General features: G+C 49.4%; 1 protein-coding gene across 1 annotated transcript; it reads right to left on the bottom strand.

The window, feature by feature from the left end:
• Positions 1–1,308: 1,308 nt before the first annotated feature.
• Positions 1,309–2,785, bottom strand: LOC119306489. The gene has a single exon (XM_037582693.1). The coding sequence runs from the start codon at positions 2,602–2,604 to the stop codon at positions 2,002–2,004; it is 603 nt and encodes a 200-aa protein (XP_037438590.1). The 5' UTR covers positions 2,605–2,785; the 3' UTR covers positions 1,309–2,001.
• Positions 2,786–17,675: the final 14,890 nt, after the last annotated feature.

The raw sequence follows: 17,675 nt of genomic DNA, 5'->3' as shown, positions 1-17,675 counted from the left end.
TTTCAGCGCAAAACTGGCACATTCCCTCCCTACTTTTCAGTGTGCAGGTTTATGGCCTTCCAGATCTGATGCCACATCATCAGAACATCAAGGCAACAATTTTCCTTGTTGCTATGTAGCCTAGGATTGCATATTTAGACACTTTGTACATTGCATGTTGCTATATAGCCTAGGATATATAGATATGTCCGTAGTTAACCTCCCGATAAATGGGTTACCGATAAATTCAGCTAAATGGCCGATTCGCCAATTAATCCCTACTCAATCACCCGACCGATATGGTACCAGTTACCGACATCCTGAACATTGGATAAGAGGCGCACAGGGGCAAGGGTTTAGTAAGCTGGGTGAAACTCTGGTTGTCTATATACTGTAGAGGATTAGGAGTGAAATATTTGGAGCACTTTAGCAGGGCATTGCGGTGAAGATGGCTATGGTTCAACTGGGACAATGTGGACAAACTTTTGAAAGGACTGCCTGTTACTTGCAATGCGACTGATCAGCAGCTCTTTGCGACCTGCACTACGATTCACATTGGGAATGGGGAAAAAGCCTCATTCTGGTTCGACGGTTGGCTTGATGGAGTCCCTCTGAAAGATATGGCGCCCAGCTTATTCCGGTTGGTCTCTAGGAAAAGTATCTCCGTTTGTGATGGGATCAGGGGAGGAAAGTGGATAAAGAGCCTTCAAAGGATTAACTTGGAGGAGGAAATTGACATGTTGTTGCAGATATGGTCTAAAGTGCAGTGTGTGCGTGGGGGTCAGCTATCTGAAAACCCAGACTGCGTATCTTACAAGCTCACAGCCTGCAACTCTTACTCGGCGGTGTTTGCGTATGATGGGCAGTTATTCGGCAAATTCATTGTAATGACCTACTGAAGATTTGGAGTGTTGAAGCTGAAGGAGAAGTTCAGTTTTAACTCTGGCTTCTCCTGCAGAACAGACTGTAGACTGCAGACAGGCTGCATGTGAGAGGTTGGCCGCACAATGATGTGTGACCAGGTGCTGGAATCAGCGAACCATCTAATGCTGGGATGTTCTTTTGCTAAGCAAATTTGGTTTGCCTTCTCCTCCTCTCATCCTAGAGCTTCTGCCATTGCCCTGAGGTCTTCCGTCGCTAGCCGGTGGAGAAAACCTTCACATGGAGTAAAAAATCCCCAATGCCAGAAGATTGAGTCCATGGCGATTTATGTAGTCTGTCCCCTGTGGAAGGAGCACTGCCACGGGATCTTCCAAAATGCCCAGGCCTCCTCTGATGAGAGCATGTCTTTCATTCATGCTGACCTTCCGTGTACAGGCCAGCCTGATCGAGAGTAATTGCCATGTATTTTCCTTTGGTTTTTTAGCTGGTTTCAAGCTATGTACAGACTTCCCCCTTCTTTAATTTAAAGCAGAGCTCAGAAAGACATGCAGGGAAAGAGCTAACTATCTTTTGGGGGACTAAGAGTGGAAATTTGTTTATGTGATAAAGTGAGCATAGCATATAACTTAGGGGTAAAAAGTAAACCTTTTCCATTCAACTACAGTAGTTGCTAACTTGCTGATTTCAGTTTCTTGATCATAATGTGCTCTCCTCAGAATCAGCTCTAATACCATGTAGGAACAGCAAATCTGTAGTAACTAATAAGTGATAATCAAGTGTCACTATCTCTAAACCTTAGCAATGCACAACTAGTGCCACATAACCTGAGCAAAAACAGACAATAGCTAAGTTGTGTTGGAGATGGCCGTCAGTTAAGTAGCAACCTCAGTTCCACACACTAACTAAAATGATTCATACTTTATATCAATATTCACTTAAGTTTGCATGTTAGGATAGATATCATTCTGCAACAGGTGCTTGTCTGCCCTTTAAACCTGTATGTTAAAGGACAGCAACACAAACTGATTTACTGTGTTTCCCTCTTTGGGGCTGTTTTAATTTTTCAGGTTTAATAGGAAACGGGGTTTATTTCAGTAAGCAAATATAAAATGCTACAGAGTCAATCCACTTCATCATTAGTTAAAAAAACTGTCGAACACCTTGAGGAACTGACACTAAATCTAGTAAATGAAGCATTGACACTGAGATAAGAAATATATACCCCAAAACTGCGAGGACGGTCAGCCGGACGGGGTGAAGGCGCATCCAATACCCGGCCGGAATCGCCCCCCGCAGCTCGAGCACCGGCAATGTGGCCAGCGTGAACACGACGGCGTCGTCGGGCCAGCCGAGGCTCCGCAGCGACGCCGCGACCCGCAGCCCGAACCCGGACGCCTTGATGGAGTCCTCGGCCGCCGCGAACGCCGCGCCGCGGCAGCCGAGCAGGGCGGCGGAGCCCAGGAGCGCGCCCAGCGCCAGCCTCCCCGCAAGCGCGCCCCAATCGCGGGGCGCCTGGCCGGACTTCCCCGTCACCTCACCCCTGCCTCGCGCCGGCGCCGCTCCGCGCGCGGCTCTGGAGACGGGAGCGAGAGCTCTGCGGGGAGGCGGCGGGGTTCCGGGAGGAGCGGAGGTTGGAGCCCTGAGGCAGCGGAGAGCGGGCGGCAGGGCCGCGAGGAGAGGCCTCCGTCTCCAGGATGCCGGCGGGAGAGGCGAGGGCGCGGCGGCGAGAAGTGCGGCCGCCATGACTGTCCGGGTCGAAGGGAGAGGCTGCTCTTTTAGGCTTGCCGTGGCGGCCGTGGTGCTCTGCGGGGTTTGGATCGGCACGGACGGTGGTTACGAGGAGGGGAGCGGTCGTCGGAGGAGCGCCCGAGGCCGCTGCGGCGCCATACCACAGGACGCGACGAGAGCCGGGTGGGAGTGGGAGTGGGACGCGACCGGAAGCAGAGGACTGTTTTAACGGAAAGTATATATTAAAAAAAAGAATCTCTTGTAAATAAACCAGGTCAAAATATAAAAAAAAGGACAGTGCTAGCCGGCCGTCGACCGGCAGAACGTGAGATCGGTACACTCCCCTGCCGCTGGATCGAAGCGATGCGTGCGTTCGGGATCGCGTTGACAGGTTCGTCCTTCTGGATCCTCCCTCGCGCGTGGTGACTCTCTTCTCCCGCACAAACTGCTTCGCCTCTGATGGTTTTCAGGCGACGTTTCTGCCCCCTTCCGAGGACTGCGGGTCCTCGCCTCCATTGTCTGCCGCTCCGGCGACGGATGGGGGTGGAGACCCCGCCGATTCTGCTCCCGCTGGTTGGAAGGGGAGAACTAGACACAGCCCACACCACGACCTAGCAAACCTAACCTCCACGATAATGCCCCCAAAAGAGAAAACGGCGCAGACCGTCACTATTGCCGAGTTCACACCATGTTGCTTGATACGTATGTAAGAAGGTACGTAAAAGGGTTATCCATATAATCTTCAACAATCCCTACTCCTGTAAAAAGCTGAATTCGTGATGATGGTGTGCTTGTCATCCTTCATTTACAACCGTTCGATTTACATTCAACGCATCTGAGACAAGCTATGTCAGTTTTGCAAAAAGACCCCCACAATCCACTCCTCGTTTGTAGATAACTCCTTGCCTCCCACGTTCAACTATCTCTCCCTCTCACATCATCTAGACATCCGAGGAAAAAATAAAAAGGATCCGGAGAGGTCGATGCTCTCGTCTGCCCCAGGCCGCATAACCCACTACCACTGTTGTTGCAGAGGCTGACACACACGAAGAAGAGCATGATGCAGGGAGAGAGTGAGAGAGGTAGGAGACAATGATTTTGCGCTGCTCAACTACCCGCAACTTTTCTGCTTCTTCTGTTATTATCTGGCGAGCTCAAAACGGTTGCCGAATTACAAGGAAAACGTCCACGTCTTCAGCTGGCCTATTGGTTGTGCCATCCCACGATGTCTAGCTGAGATCGAGCAACTACTTTGCCCGCACATACGGCTACAATCATGCCATCCCATGACCAGGTAAGGCGAGCAATTCTAGCTAGACTAAAAACTACTAACAAAAAAACACCTAACTGAATCTACTGAACCGTACGTGTACAGGTGCACGCTGTCGGTCCTTTTATTCAAACAAAGTAAGTTCAGTGTTGAACATGCAACAGATTAGCTATCAACCACCATGAGCCCCTCCTCCTTGCCGTCTCCTCCGCCCCCTTCCAAGTCATCCTGAGTTATACCTTGGCAGGTATGAGTCTCATGCGACCTCCACAAGTTCGCAACTGGAGCTGTTCAGGCACGACTGCCTCCACTACCTCATCTCTTTACCGCTACAGCAGCCCCAACTCCGACCACACCGTTCGTGTCGTCCCTTGTCTCCTCCAATGCGGACCGCCGCAAGTACGTCAGTGCAGACACCCTATTCTCACCTACTACTATATCCCCTCCCCGACGCAATCCATGCTGGTCACACTCTCGTAGATCAAACAGAGTGTGGGGACGTAGGATTCACTGCCCTTCACCTTCCGATCTGATAAGGATTGGTATTGATCAAAAATAAAAGCTCCTTGTGCAATTTGAGATGTGTGAAGGCAACAGATGGAATTATCTTAGTTTGTGCATTGATTTCCTGGGGAATCACCATTCAATTTGGAGCTCTGCAAGAAATTTCCGTCTTTCCTTAGGAACAAAGGGGCTCTCTGATGATGCTATATGGGCACTTCTGTCCATGTCAACACAAGCTTTGAGAAGGTCACTACTTACCAGTGTGTTTGGCATACACTTGGAAATTGCACACTATTTTCCATCTGAATGTGTTGAGTTAAATCTAGCGAATTATGAGGCGTTTAAGTTTTCCTGCAAAAAAAGAGCCATCTAAGTTTATCGTGCACGATATACTGGACTCTAATTAAATAAGATTTGGTGTGCTTATGTTTAGATTTCTTTTCTTGAGCAACTTTTTTTCTTTTGTATTTTCTTTTGACAGAATATTTTATACTTGAGCATGGAGACACTGATTCATTGTTCTATGAAAGCGAGACAACACTATGCTGGATGAAAGTACCACTCCTCGCCTGAAGATATGTGACTGGTTATTCGAAGGTACTTTCTGCTAATATGTTGGGCAGTTGTCAGATTGTTCGCTTATTTGATGGATATTCTTATATATCATCTCTAGAATCTCGGCAAAAAAAATGAACCATCTTACTGCAGTAACTTATAACAAACAGAAGTTGTGATGGATACTAAATTTTAATCGATCTACAATCCTGTTGTTTTGTATTGTACAGTTCGTCATTCTCAACAAAACTACTATTGAAACTCTGACATCATTCTCAACAAAATTACCTTCTAAATACTTTTTTTTTGCACAAGTACCAATAATTTGTCCCTGAATGCAGATAGCCGATATGTGGATGTGGGGCAAACCTTTCAGTGCTATTGGTTGGTGCCTACCCTTTCAAGGATCTAGAAGATCCCAAGAATTTCAAATGACAATTAAGGTATGTTGTCAGTCGTTTAGTTTAGTAATTTCATAAGTTGTATTTCAAGCTAAAAATCTAAATAATAAGCTCAAATTGCAAAAAAATAATATTAAAAAATACTGGGTGTTCAATACACGATTCTCAACTATGTTGACATATCTCTAGAGTGACCAGACTAAAGCATCGGTTTCACTAACATATCTTGATCTTAACATCAACATTAGCAAAGAGATAAATATATGCCATGTAATCTTGTAAATATATGTGTAGACGTAGTTTTAGTCTTCACCTTGTGAATTAGTCTTTCAAGATGTGGACGGTTGTCAGGAGCCACCTAGAGCACAAGAAATATAATGTTCAGGCTATAGCTTGAGTCTATATTTCTACGGATACACAAAAATGTGATGTTTGCCGAGAGAAAAAAAAGTCTGTTAGGCGTACAATTCTAGATTTTTTTCGAAGAAGGGTGCTTCCTTTCCAATTTCCATTAACAGAAACCATAATGTCTTCCCTAAAACAAACTACCACCATCAAGATGAAAGAAATAAACGAATGCATGATTTGAATATGGACCCAGTCAGGCTATCCGCAACTATCCATCCAAACCACGAAATCGGCTAAACAGCAAGCATGTCGATGACCTAAGAGAGAGCTAATATTTTTTTTGAAAGCAAACATCATTCTCATCCTGGGACAACCACACTCCCGTGGTAGAGCTTGTGGGTCTCCGGGATGATTTTTTGATTTTTATTCAACCAGCTGACATTAACCACAAGCTCTACCATGGATAGGTTTTTTTTTTTCAGAGCAAAATACTGGAAGAAATCAAACAAAGCTCCACCACGGCTCTCCTTTTAACCAGCAGCATGACCTCCTAGATGGTATACCCGTCCAAAGGATGCTTATCTATTGACTGCGGGACAATCAATTAACATGCTATGGATGCATATATAGCTATTCTGCAACCAGTTGTAGAAAATTTTATTGTGCCCTTGTGTGTTCTCACGCGGGATCCAATGACTTAATTTTTGTATATATTGGCTAAATGTACTCCGGAGTCTGCATATAACTTTTGTCCAAAGTCAAAGTATCGGCAATAGAGCGGGTCTAGGACAGTTTGTTGATCAGTTGGGGAAGGGACACTGCAATGAAACAAAAACAAAGTATGTGCACTAGATAGTAAGCGTGCACCACCCTTCAAAATCATATAATTAACCAACGAGACAGAATATGTGTTGCATCATATAGGTAAGATAAATAAGCAAAAAAACACATCCATATCCAACAGAAAGCTAAGCAAAGGCAATCATGCTGCATTGCTGCGTAATACAGTATGTAAGCGGGCGCGAGCCTTTTTTGGTAATACAGTGTATAAGTAAGTGCACACTAAGAGAGATTAATTACCCTGATGGCCTTTCAAGGTAGTGGTAGTATTTGGAGAAGACAGTTGGAAGCAGGGGCATATTGAAAAACTCGCATTTGTGATCCTTCACATCCACAGACTGCCGATTGATATATGGAGTACATGACCGCAGAGATGCATGGTTCATGTCAACCATAATCATGGAGGCCTCGCCATGAAATGCCTGCTTCCTTAGCAGACAGCACAGGGCATCTGCGTCATGGGCGCTGAGGACTGGGTACTTGGGAAGATACCGAGGTATACCAGGATTACTCACCCAACGACGATCCAGGTCGATCACACGATGTGGCTCCCACTTGAACCCGGAGGAGTCACCAGTACCATCATCCATCATGTTCAAAGTCCAAATGGTGATTTTTTTGGCGAGGCTGCTGCCCTTGTTGCCAGCCGATGTGCAGGTCATTGTCGATGTGGACGAAGCGCATCTTGCCTTGGCTGATGGACACACGCTTCGGTATCTCTCCCCGAAGCACTTCTCCGCCCGTACCTCCGGGCTGTACTCCTCTTCTCCGGGGAAAGGCACGAAGTGGCGTGCCGGGGTCGGGGATGGGCACATGTCGGAGAAGTCGGCTAGCACGATGCCGCTGAAGTAGTCAACCCAGCACAGGAAACGGCCCTCGGAAGCGAGCACATGATGGTTTGCTCGGAGCGTGGGGAGCCGGCCGCCGTTGCTCTGGTCCTGCGGCCGCGGTGCGTCCTTGAGGAAGACCCTCCACTTTCGTGACTTGGAGTTGAAGGCGCAGAGCTCGGCACGCATGGAATAACTGCCGGTGTCCTCTTTTTCCCTGTAGAGGATGAGTTCCGCAACGATGTAGACAAAACTGAAAAGATAACAGAACATCTCTGAGTTTCACATCAACACCCGTCGCCTACCTCCGGCACCACCATAGCAGCCACCAAAGAAAAGAATGACGGATCACCTCCTCACCCGAGCTCGACGCGGTTCCATCGCTGATATGCAGCTTTGCGGACCTCTAAGGTGGCTCACCAAAAATGAAGCCATTGCCGTTGAGCGAATCAGACTGGGGCAACACCCCGGACATGCCACCGAACTCCAGATCTGGCACCCCACCACAACTAAGACGCCGAAGGAGGAAACCATACCTATCATCCATGAACCACGAACCCAGCACACGTTCCGTCTTCCAATATCGTCGATGCAGACCATAATCTGCATCCGCTCCTGGACTACCTCCCAAGCTCCGCGCCGACGCTGGAGCAAACGCCGTCGCAACGGCGAAGCCCGAGGACACAGGTCAACCGCGAGGATGCCGCCGCCGCCACACCATCCTTGCTTGAACAGACTGGTTTCCAAATTCACCCCAACCATAGGACCGAAGGCCTCGTCAGGGATGGATCCGAGGAATCTTTATTCAGCGCCGTCATCATCGTCGCCGAAGCCAAGACGATGAACAACCTAAAAACCTAGACTACGAGAGAGTAAAACGATCCACACACGTGAATCCGGCGACCCCCTCACCACCGACGACCGAAGTCACCGGCGAAGGGGAGCCGCCAGAGGACGGCGCTAGAAGATTGGCCTCCTGGCAGCGGCTAGGGTTCCAGCCGCCAGGACCAGAGGAAAAACGATCTACAACAGAAAATTATACTGCTATAGCTAGGAATAGCACGTCATGGGTGGCTTTGCTAGTGGCTAATGTGTTCCTTTTGTTCGCTGGTTGTGCCGCTTTATTACATAATATTAAGGCATTAACCTAACAGACTATACGTATACATGTGTACTATACTCAGGTCATTTGGGGCTCCCTAATTTTTTGGGCCCTGGGTGGTCGCCCACCTCGACCTCCTCCATCGATGCCAACATTATCTTTCTTTTTTGAGTATCTCGCAAAACTTTATTACTGCTTCGCAATGTTGGTAAGGATGAATACAAGATCTTCGATATGGCCTAACCAAACATGACGGCCAAAACCTAAGGATAAAGTATACTTTGCGAGATTATGGGCCTCTACATTCGAGGTCCTATACTCATGACTAAAAATACATGAAGAAAAATGCTCGTTCTAGCTATAATCTCCTTAATTATTGCTCCAAAGGCAGCGGAACTCCCTTCTTTGATCGCACCAATGGCCACCTTGCAATCTGATGCAATGGACATTTTGTTTATGTAAAGATCCTCTGCAAGAGCAAGAGCCTCTCTAATTGCTATTATTTCCAGAATTTGGGGGTCAGAGATATTGCTGACAACAAGTGTCGATGCGCCCAAAAATCCTCCTGCTTCATCTCTGCATATAGCTCCAACAGCTCCGGATCTCCCCTCCCTGGAAACCGCTGCATCCACATTGTTTTTCATGTGCTCGTGAGGTGGACATATCCACGCCCGTGTCCTTGCTGTAGGTTTCACAAGTGGTTTGTCCTGCTTCGTCTTGCTCAACTCAATTTCCTCCAGATAGGACTTCATGAACCTGTCAGTTCCAAACGGAGTCTGGAAAATATCTTCATGTATCGCCTTCCGACGTGCACTCCAAATGGCCCAAAGAGTCACCGTCATCAGAATGAATTGCTCGGGTGGAAGAGAATCGCTCATAGAGAACAACCATAGCTTTGCATCCGCCTGCGTGGTCATGGTCATGTGCTCGACCAATTCCTCCTTGGACAGCGCCCGAACACAACGAGAGGCACTGCACTCCAGCAGCGCATGGCGCTAGTTGTCTTCTAACGGAGACAACCAAAGATGTGACATAACCGGCCCAAAGTAATCCAACGAAACACATTCTATAACTTTTGACAACAGTAAAATATGTGTAAGAAAGTTTTGTATATCATCTAAAGGTACGACCGTACGAGACATTTGGTCTGATATAGTAGAACATTTTTTTTCGGAAAGGGGGACGACCCGGAAATAGAGGATAACATAGTTTCACGCTTTGCAACAGGAATCAAAATAGGGTGGTTCCTAGAATTAATCCACTTCAAAATAGCGCAAAACAGACTACAGATGATGGATATATAGTCGCATAAAGAGCAAGAAATAGAGGACTCTAGACTCTCAAGGACAATTTGCATGGCAGAAAGGCACACCTACACAACCGGAGTGGCTAAACTCAAACACTTAACAGTTAATTAATAGTATCACTGTAACAAAGCGGCGCCAAAAGGTCCGTAGTACAACCTGAGATTTGCTAACACTACTGGAATCGACACACTCAGCAGAGTCCCATAATGAGAGGGGTGGGGTCCGAACTCCGAAGAATCCATACAGAGAGAGGAGACAATGCACATTAGCTATTATTAAGCTTGCACACCAAAGTAACAGATGAGAATCATACACACAACCACAGGCAACATACATATCGCATCATACGTAAGATAAACAAGCACAAATCAGCAGTGTAGTACCATATATATGTTGCGTGATATGTAAGAAGGTACGTAAAAGGGATATCATAAAATCCTCAAAAGCATTATAAGAGAGCTTCTTTTAGCTCGCTAGCTAGCTAGGTGTGCCTGTTAGCCTTTCTTTTTCTTTTCTTTTTTCTTTCTTTCGACGTTGTTGGGCTTTCAAGGTATTTGGAGAAGACAGTTGGAAGTAGTTCGACATATGGAGGAAACCTGTATCTGTCATCCACACACCCACCACACTCCGCATCCGCACACTTAATACAGTATGGAGTACATGATCGCAGATACGCATGGTTCATGTCAACCATGATCGTCCACGCCTTACCACGAAATTCCTCCTCCCTCAAAAGGCAGCACAGAACATCGGGGTCATCCGGGCTGACGAAGGGGAACTCGGGAAAACGTTGCGGTATGCCCAGAGCTTCATAGCCACGCTGCGCCCATAGACAATCCAGGTTGATCACGCGGTGCAGCTCCCACTGGAACTCGGAGCTCAGAGTCCAAATGGTGATTCTCTGGCCAGTCTGCTGCTGCCTTTTTCTCTCAGGAAGCTGAATCCATCTGGAGCGATCGTAGATTCTGTCATGGAAGTCATTGTCAATGTGGACAAAGCACATCTTACCTTGGCTGACGGACACGCTTCGGTATCTCTCCGGGTAGTAGCTTTCGACTCGTACCTCGTTATGGTAGTCATTCTCTCCAGGGAATGGCACGAAGCGGAGCGCCGGCGAGTCTATGGTGGAGAAGTCACATAGCAGGACGCCGCTGAAGTAGTCGACCCAGCAGAGGAAACGGCTGTAGAAAGCAAGCACATGGTGGATTGACCTGAGGTCGAAGAAGTGGCCGCCATTGCTTTGGTCCTGCAGCTGCGGCTTGCGGATGATTTTCCACTTTCCAGTCCCGGAGTTGAAGACGCAGAGTTCGGCAGGCATGGAAGGATTGCCCGTGACATTGAGCTCGGCGACGATGTAGCGGTCCATCGCCGCTTTGAGCCGTAGGATGCCTGTTGGGAGGCTACCCATCAGGAACGCCCTACCTCTCTCCCTGGTGAACGGAGGGAGCCGCTGCACCGAGGGGGGAGAAGAACCGGCGGCCGTGTAGACGAACAGATCTGGCGGGACGAGGTAGCTGTCAGTCTGGCTCGGGGTTGAGATGTCGAAGAGGACAAGATCCTTGTCGGCTGCCCGGACGTAGGCATAGGCGGGTGAGACGGCTGAGCCTTGTTCCTCCGGCCAATGGACGTTGAGGTAGGAGACTCCCTTTGGAGGGGCCGCGAGGATGAAGGACACGTAGCAGGAGGGGCCGCCGTTCATGTCAAGTGGAGCGGCGGTCTTGTTCTTGTTAACAGCCACACGAGCGGCGTCTAGGCCGTTGTGGCAGCGCGTACGGCCGATGCGACCCAGCATCACCCAATCGGCGAAGACGAGGACGGTCTCTTCCTCCGACTCCGGCGCACCTCCGGTGGCCATGGGGATCGAACTTGCCTCCAAAACCCTAACCTTATGGTGGTCTTGGTGAGGGGAACCGACGAACGGCAAAGAAGAAGGGCGACAGATCCAAGTTATAGCAGGGCCATCGATCTCAATGGGCCAGGAAACTAGTGGCACAAGCGAACAAAGCGAGGGGAGTTTCCCGTTCTATTTTCTGGGAAAAGAGAAGAAAAAACATATATAGGTGTCTTTTTTCTTGCCAAAAATACCACCTCCTTTCTTTGCAGGGGAATCTCGTGTACGTATTACTCAAGGGCCCCCTGGAAAGCTTACAACCTAAGTTTACAGAGAGATTCGTTTGGACCGGAAGCAATCCACAGAGCCGTCTGTCCAGAGATTCTGCCATTAGCGTGCCAACTGCCAAGTGATCACTAAGAGCATCTCCACCAGCCGCGCTAAACAAACGCCGTGCCACAAATTTGCCCATTGCGCGCGCAATCGGTAGAGTGGCTCCAGCGGGTGTGCAATAACTGCGCGCGCGGCATATAGAGTTGTGCGCGCGGTCCGAATCGCCAACGCGCGCTGTGTATTTGGTGCGCCTGCTTCCGCGCGCGGCACACACGAGCGCTCGCGCCGCACTCTCTCTTCCGCGCCACCTTCGCCCCGCGCACGCCGGCGCCGGCGAACTGGACCCGATGGACGCACGCGCCGACACCCCCCTCACCCCATCCTACAGCCACGACCCCTCCACCGCCGCCGCCGCCGCCGCAAACCCTAGCGCGGGGAGCGTTGGCCTCGCCTCTACCGGAGCTCCAAGCATCGGCCTCGCGCGCGCCTCTTCATGCCGCCGTGGATGACCTCGGCGGCGTGTGGCGTCGCGTCGGCGCCCGCCGTGATGAAGCCACGTGCCCCCCCTCGAAGCTCCCAAATGCGGCACGGCCGAAGAAGGGCAAGACATCCGCGAAGAAGAACAAGGCGGCGGACGGCTCCGGCACCTCGAAGGCATCGAGGAAGAAGCTTGCAGGGCGTGTGACAGGCGCGGCGGCTACCGAAGCGCCGGCGAGCTCACTTATTGAGCCGGCGGCCGACGCGCACAATGTGTTCGAGGATATGCCCCAAAGGTAGAAAATTTCCCCAACTTGTTTTTTCTTGTTATTTTTTGAATGCATACATATAGATAGCTTATTTGCATTGTTCTATATACTTTGTAGTCTCAACGATGGTGCATACATGTCAACTATGGTGTTGGCTCCAACAATTCGCATTGGTCTCAAACCAATGACATGCACTTCGATGACCATGAGTTCGAGGTGGACGAGGTGAGGCATTGTCAACGCACCGAAAGGAAGAGCGGGCAATTACACCAACGCCGAAGACATCTTACTATTCAATACTTGGTTGCAAGTGTCGAGGGATCCATCCGTTGAAGGTGATCAAAGTAGAGATGCTTATTGACTTCGGATGAAGGAACACTTTGATGTTCGCAACATGAGTGGAATTGACCGCTCCGGTCGATCTCTTCGGTCCCGGTGGTAGACAATCAACAAGGATTGTCAAAAGTGGGCGGCCGCACAAAAGGCGGTTGACAAGTTGAACCCAATTGGTACTAATGAGGATGATAGAGTAAGTGTCATTTCATCCATGTTCATCATGCTTGTTGTTGGTGTTTGAGTGCTAACTTGTTTTGTTTTCATGTAGTACAACATTGCACAAAACTTGTTCAAAGGAGAGGAGAAGAGGACCAAGAAGCGGAAGATCAAGAAAGGAAGGCCATTTACCTTGCCTCATTGCTATGACGTGTTGAAGGATGATGAGAAATGGAAGAAGCGTGGTGATTTGGATGATTCGGATTTGAGCAACAAATGGAAGCGAACAATTGAGTTGGATGATGATGAGGAGGAGGATGCATCAAGTGATGACGGCAAAAGAAGCCCCACACCCAACTCGGTTTCATACTCGAAGCCAAAACGACCGGATGGGTGCAAGAAAGATGCAAAAGAAAAGAAGAAGAGGAAAGGAGATGATGAGCTAAAAAATGCTATGAAAGCTATTGTGAAGGCAAGAAAAGAAGCCAACGAGGTGAGGAAAATGGCAAGGAACCAAGATGCCGCGGCCGAGGAGGGGAGGTTGGCGGCCGAGGAGAGGAAGGTGAGCAATGAGGAGCGAACTAGATTATTGGATTGGAAGAAGCACTTGTTCTTTTTGGACACATCTATCCTCAATGAGGCGCAAAAAGAGTATGTCAATCTTGCCCGTGAAGAAGTCTTGATCCAAAAAAGATCCATGATTCGCGCAATGGGTGGCGGTGGCCTTGGCGCCATGGGTGGCGGTGGCCTTGGCTCCATGGGAGGCATGGGTGGCTTCGGAGCTACCATGGGTGGCATGGGTGCCATGGGTGGCTTTGGAGCTACCATGGAGACCATGGGAGGCATGGGTGGCTTTGGAGCACCTCCTGTTGGGGAACGTAGTAATTTCAAAAAAATTCCTACGCACACGCAAGATCATGGTGATGCATAGCAACGAGAGGGGAGAGTGTTGTCCACGTACCCTTGTAGACCGAAAGCGGAAGCGTTAGCACAACGTGGTTGATGTAGTCGTACGTCTTCATGATCCGACCGATCAAGTACCGAACATACGGCACCTCCGAGTTCAGCACACGTTCAGCCCGATGACGTCCCTCGAACTCCGATCCAGCCGAGTGTTGAGGGAGAGTTTCGTCAGCATGACGGCATGGTGACGATGATGATGTTCTACCGACGCAGGGCTTCGCCTAAGCACCGCTACAGTATTATCGAGGTGGACTATGGTGGAGGGGGGCACCGCACACGGCTAAAAGATCAAACGATCAATTGTTGTGTCTATGAGGTGCCCCCTGTCCATGTATATAAAGGATTGGAGGAGGGGGGAGAGGGCCGGCCCCCTATGGCGCGCCCTGGAGGAGTCCTACTCCCACCGGGAGTAGGATTCCCCCACTTTCAAGTAGTAGGAGTGGGAATCAAGGAAAGGGAAGAGGGAAGAGAAGGAAGGAGGGGGCACCGCCCCTCCCCCTAGTCCAATTCGGACTAGTCAATGGGGCGGGGGGGGGGGGGGCGCAGCCTGCCTCTCCCTCTCCCCTAAAGCCCAATAAGGCCCATATACTTCTTCCCCCGTATTCCCGTAACTCCCTGGTACTCCCAAAAATACCCGAACCACTCGGAACCTTTCCGATGTCCGAATATAGTCGTCCAATATATCAATCTTTACGTCTCGACCATTTCAAGACTCCTCGTCATGTCCCCGATCTCATCCGGGACTCCGAATTACCTTCGGTACATCAAATCACATAAACTCATAATATAACCGTCATCGAAACGTTAAGCGTGCGGACCCTATGGGTTCGAGAACTATGTAGACATGACCGAGACACGTCTCCGGTCAATAACCAATAGCGGAACCTGGATGCTCATATTGGCTCCCACATATTCTACGAAGATCTTTATCGGTCAGACCGCATAACAACATACGTTGTTCCCTTTGTCATCGGTATGTTACTTGCCCGGGAACCCGGCCCGTTTCTCTTACGAATCTGATCAGCCGAGGGCAGCCGGCCTCGAAAGGCTTGCCACAAGAAATTTTTTATCTTAGGGGGAATAAAGGCCTTCCAAACTTGGGAAAAACGACTGGTAGGTGTGCCACCAACTAGCTTAGAATATAGCGACTTAACAGAAACCCACCCAGAGGCAGAAAGCGGCCATCGCACCGAGTCCCTGACCGTCGAGAGCGTAGGGAAGAGGGCAGTAAGACGTTGCCAATCTTCAAACTCTACAGGCGACAGAGAACGGCGGAAGGCCAGGTTCCACCCCTGGGAAGCAAGCTTCGCAATAGAAATATTAGGTTCAGAGCAGTAAGAGAAAAGGGTAGGGAAGGTCACCGAGAGAGGTGAATCTCCACACCACCAATCAAGCCAAAACCGAATAGAGGAACCATCCCCAACAACAAACTTAACAAAAGATTGAAAAACAGGTCTAACTTTGACCAGAGACTTCCAAAACTGAGAGCCACCACGCGACAGAGCGAACATCGGGCTTGAGGATGGGAAATATTTACCCTTAAGAATCAATAGCCAAAGGGGTTGATCCTCAGCGCTCATAATCTTCCACCACCATTTAATCATCAAGCATTGGTTCATGATGGAAGTATTGAGAATCCCTAACCCCCCAAGGTTTTTGGGCCTGCACATCAATTTCCATTTGACGAAGTGATATTTGAGACGGTTGTCCGCAGCATTCCAGTAAAACGCCCCACGGTGTTTGTCAAAACCAGCATGAATCCCAGCCGACAAGAGAAAGAAGCCCATAAGGAACATGGGGAGGGAGGAGAGACAAGCATTAATTAGGGCCACTTTACCAGCGTTCGTATTATATCTACCCCGCCAGGGAAGGACCCTGTTTCCCACCTTAGTGACTATCGGGGCAAAATCTTTGGCATGTAGCACATCCGGGGAAATAGGCAACCCCAAGTATTTGAACGGATAGGAGCCCTGCTTACAGTTAAGAAGGTGGGCCACTCGCGTGGCTTCCGACTCGTCCACACCAGTCACAACTACTTCGCTCTTGGCAAAGTTAATCTTAAGCCCCGACATAGCCTCAAAGCAAAGTAAAATAAATTTGCGGTGGGCAAGGCAGGCCTCATTCATCTCGACCAGAATAATAGTGTCGTCCGCATATTAGAGATGGGTGAGACCATGGGGAATGAGATTAGAGCAAACCGGAGTAATGTGCCCAGTGGCAGCCGCCCTAGAAAGGAGGCGAGATAAAGCATCTGCAACGAAATTGAATAGGATGGGAGAGGCAGGATCGCCTTGCCTCAGGCCCCTACCATTGGCAAAGAATTTGCTAACCTGACCATTGACATTGATAGCAGTGTGGCCTCCCGAGACCAACTGCATAATCCTATGGACGAGGGGCCCCTCGAACCCTTTGGCCAATAAAACTCTACGCAGAAAATGCCAACTCACCGAGTCATAGGCCTTCTCAAAGTCTAATTTTAGAATCACCGCTTTCGACTTACGAATCTTAAGATCATGAACGATTTCATGCAAACAGAGGACCCCGTCAAGAATGAAACGATCCTTGATGAAAGCCGACTGGAAAGGGCTAATGGTACGGTGGGCAATGGGGGAGAGACGAGTGGCTAACCCTTTAGCCGGAAACTCGGCGAAGTTATTAATAAGGGCGATTGGCCTAAATTGCGAGATCAAATCCGCGCCCTTGACTTTAGGAATAAGGGTAATGACAGCGTAGTTAAGGCGAGATATGTCCATCGTACCCAACCAGAACCCTTGGATGATCAAACAAATGAGAGACCGCAACTGCGGCCAGAAAATTTTAAAGAAGGGGATCGAGAAACTATCAGGGCCGGAAGGAGCCTGCGGGTTAGCCGCGCGTGGCAACACTTGCTGGCCACGGACACTGTTTCGTCCGGTGTCCAGGGGAGGGGCTGGGGGTGACACATAGGGAGGAAGAAAAAGAGGATCGCATCGGGGGAGGAATAAAATTTAGTGGAAACATCGACATAAACAGGTATCTTTTTAGTTGCATTATCCATAGGCGGTCCCTTGTTCAACAAACCATCCGCTCTATTGACAATGTTTGCAGAGCTCTCTATTTCTTCTATGTTTGGATCCTCTTTATTTTAAAAGTGAGCAAGCAGTGTCCTTACTGATTGTCGTGATGAAGCCGTTAAGATTTCGAGTCATTTTTGCCATTTCTTCCACCGAACGAGGAAATTAATTGATCCATCCTCCTGTTCCACTGCGAGCGGTTGGGCGAACCCTAGCCATCGCCAGCTTCGACCTCTTCCGTGCCATCCGTCCTCATCACCTCCGCCGCAACGCCAGCTGAAGCCCGGTTGCATCAGCGGCGGGGCCCTCTTCCCCCGTCGCTGGGTGGCTCGCATCGTGGGGTGCAGTTCTCTGGCCGAGGTGTGTCGCTCGCATGGGGCGTGGCTGCGGATGCGTGCTCGGTCGTGCTGGTGGCACGGGTGGATGGGGACGCGACTGTAGTTACGTGGTGGCTCGCGTGCGACATGGTGGTGCAACTCGTGGAGTGGTGGTTCTGGTGGTAGGGATCGTCCCT

The sequence above is a fragment of the Triticum dicoccoides genome, chromosome 5B (genome assembly GCF_002162155.2).
Source record: "Triticum dicoccoides isolate Atlit2015 ecotype Zavitan chromosome 5B, WEW_v2.0, whole genome shotgun sequence".
Taxonomy (NCBI): domain Eukaryota; kingdom Viridiplantae; phylum Streptophyta; class Magnoliopsida; order Poales; family Poaceae; genus Triticum; species Triticum dicoccoides.
Note: the sequence above shows the minus strand (reverse complement) of the source record. Positions and strands in the feature narration are given on the sequence as shown.

Bases quoted from the DNA above. Each gene is read 5' to 3' on its own strand.
- LOC119306489 (XM_037582693.1), bottom strand. From the start codon at position 2,604: ATGGCGGCCGCACTTCTCGCCGCCGCGCCCTCGCCTCTCCCGCCGGCA.